The sequence below is a fragment of the Austrofundulus limnaeus genome, unplaced genomic scaffold, assembly GCF_001266775.1.
Source record: "Austrofundulus limnaeus strain Quisiro unplaced genomic scaffold, Austrofundulus_limnaeus-1.0 Scaffold569, whole genome shotgun sequence".
Classification (NCBI taxonomy): domain Eukaryota; kingdom Metazoa; phylum Chordata; class Actinopteri; order Cyprinodontiformes; family Rivulidae; genus Austrofundulus; species Austrofundulus limnaeus.
In genome coordinates, this window is record NW_013952971.1 from 153,577 (window position 1) to 155,337 (window position 1,761).

At 36.3% G+C, this 1,761-nt stretch overlaps 1 protein-coding gene across 1 annotated transcript in view; it reads left to right on the top strand.

Moving 5' to 3' along the window:
* The first annotated feature begins 914 nt into the window (after window positions 1-914).
* Window positions 915-1,761, top strand: part of LOC106530867 (sodium-dependent neutral amino acid transporter B(0)AT3) — a 13,919-nt gene continuing 13,072 nt past the window's right edge. Inside the window, exon 1 of the mRNA XM_014026576.1 lies at window positions 915-1,194. Coding sequence (XP_013882030.1) covers window positions 1,053-1,194 — 142 coding nt within the window. The 5' untranslated portion in view covers window positions 915-1,052. The remainder of the gene's footprint in view (window positions 1,195-1,761) is intronic.

The window sequence follows — 1,761 nt, forward strand, 5'->3', positions numbered from 1 at the left end:
GCACAGACAATATATTTGGGGTGGGGGTGGTGTTATATCTGTATCATTTTGCATGGATTAAAAAGCATGCAATGTAAAATTATTATGCAGACAAATGCATCTAACTTACACAAGTTCAAACTGAACAACAAAAATCCTCTTGCTCAGTCTTTAACAGAACATAACCCTTGATACAAAAATGTCTCCAGCAGTTTAAACATCACAGGTTGTTTCCACTATTTAAAAATGAGTCTTAAAAAGCAGAATGGACATAATCTTTTAAAGCAACTTCAATAAGTAGTGGAAACTGCAATCTAACAATAAATAAATAAATAAATAAATAAATAAATAAATAAATAAATAAATAAATAAATAAATACATACTTGCTAATCTTTTTTTCCAGCCTTTTAAGATAAAAATATGTTACCGGTATGTGCTGACCTCAGGTGAGCTCCGAACATTAAGAACACTTGAACAATGACAGCTTGTCTTGTATTTAAACACAGGAGGTAAAAAAAAGGACAAAGAAAAAGAAAAAGAAAAGAAAAAAATCAGCTGACAGCTTTGGTTTTCTATTAACATTATGGTTTATTTGACTCTGTAAACTCAGCTGGACACCTTTGTTTGGTTAATTAAAGGTTTGGTTGTGAAGCAGCTGCTTGTGTGTGTGAGATCATCAGCATCACCAGGTTATACATTAATTCAAGGCTGAAAACACTCCCATTACAAACAAGGAGGGAGGTTTGACCACTAAATCTTTATGTGATGTACTCTCACTCCCATTTGACCTGATTTCTTCATAAAAACTAATAAAAATCTGAGCTTCTGACTCTCAAAGCTGGAGCTCTTTCAATTGAGTCATAAAGAAGACGAGAGGCGAACACAAGACCACGTTGAACAAACCAGAGAGAGAATTTACTGAAACACTGAGAGGAGACGCTGACGCTGGAATATTCTGGACTACATTACAAATATTTATCAAACTAGACTGACTGCAGTCTGAGTGAATGTAGGATTGTGGGAAAAAGGAGTGCTCAGATTGTGCCGATATTGGGTTTTTTATCAGTTCAGGATGGGAGAAACGAAAGTTTCTGGTGAGGAGGAGAGACCCAAATGGGACAACAAGGTTCAGTACCTGCTGACATGTATCGGCTTTGCTGTGGGGCTCGGAAACGTGTGGCGGTTTCCCTACCTTTGTCAGATCTACGGAGGCGGTGAGATGCACAGTTTACAATCACACATTTACACAAAACTCCTGTTGGTTTAATAAGCTTTTCTTCATTTTAATTTTTTACATTTCAGATAAAGAAAATGATTTCATGCAGTATACAATTTATACGGCATCAAAAATGGTATTACAGTTGAAATGCGTTGAGGTAAAATCAGGGACTGTTTTTTTACACAATGTAACATTTCCTTTTCTTTACTTCCTCATAGTTCCCAGAGAGATATTTTGAGCCTAAAAGCCACAGAATCAGTAAAGTCCTTGGTCAGGATTAGGTTGAGTAAATAGGCACGTCTGGAAAAAGCTCTGTTGACTTTGAGATTCAGATTCTCAAAGTAAGTGTTGGCGACTCGGCTGAGCCTTTGTGTGCCCTTCTTAAGTAGGTCACGTTTGCCTGAGGTTATTTTAAAGTAAAATTTTTATTATGTACGACTCATGTACAGCGGGTAAAATAAGCATTGAACACGTCACCATTTTTCTCAGTAAATATATTACTAGAGGTGCTAATGACATGAAATTTTCACCAGATGTTGGTAACAACCCAAGTGATCCATAC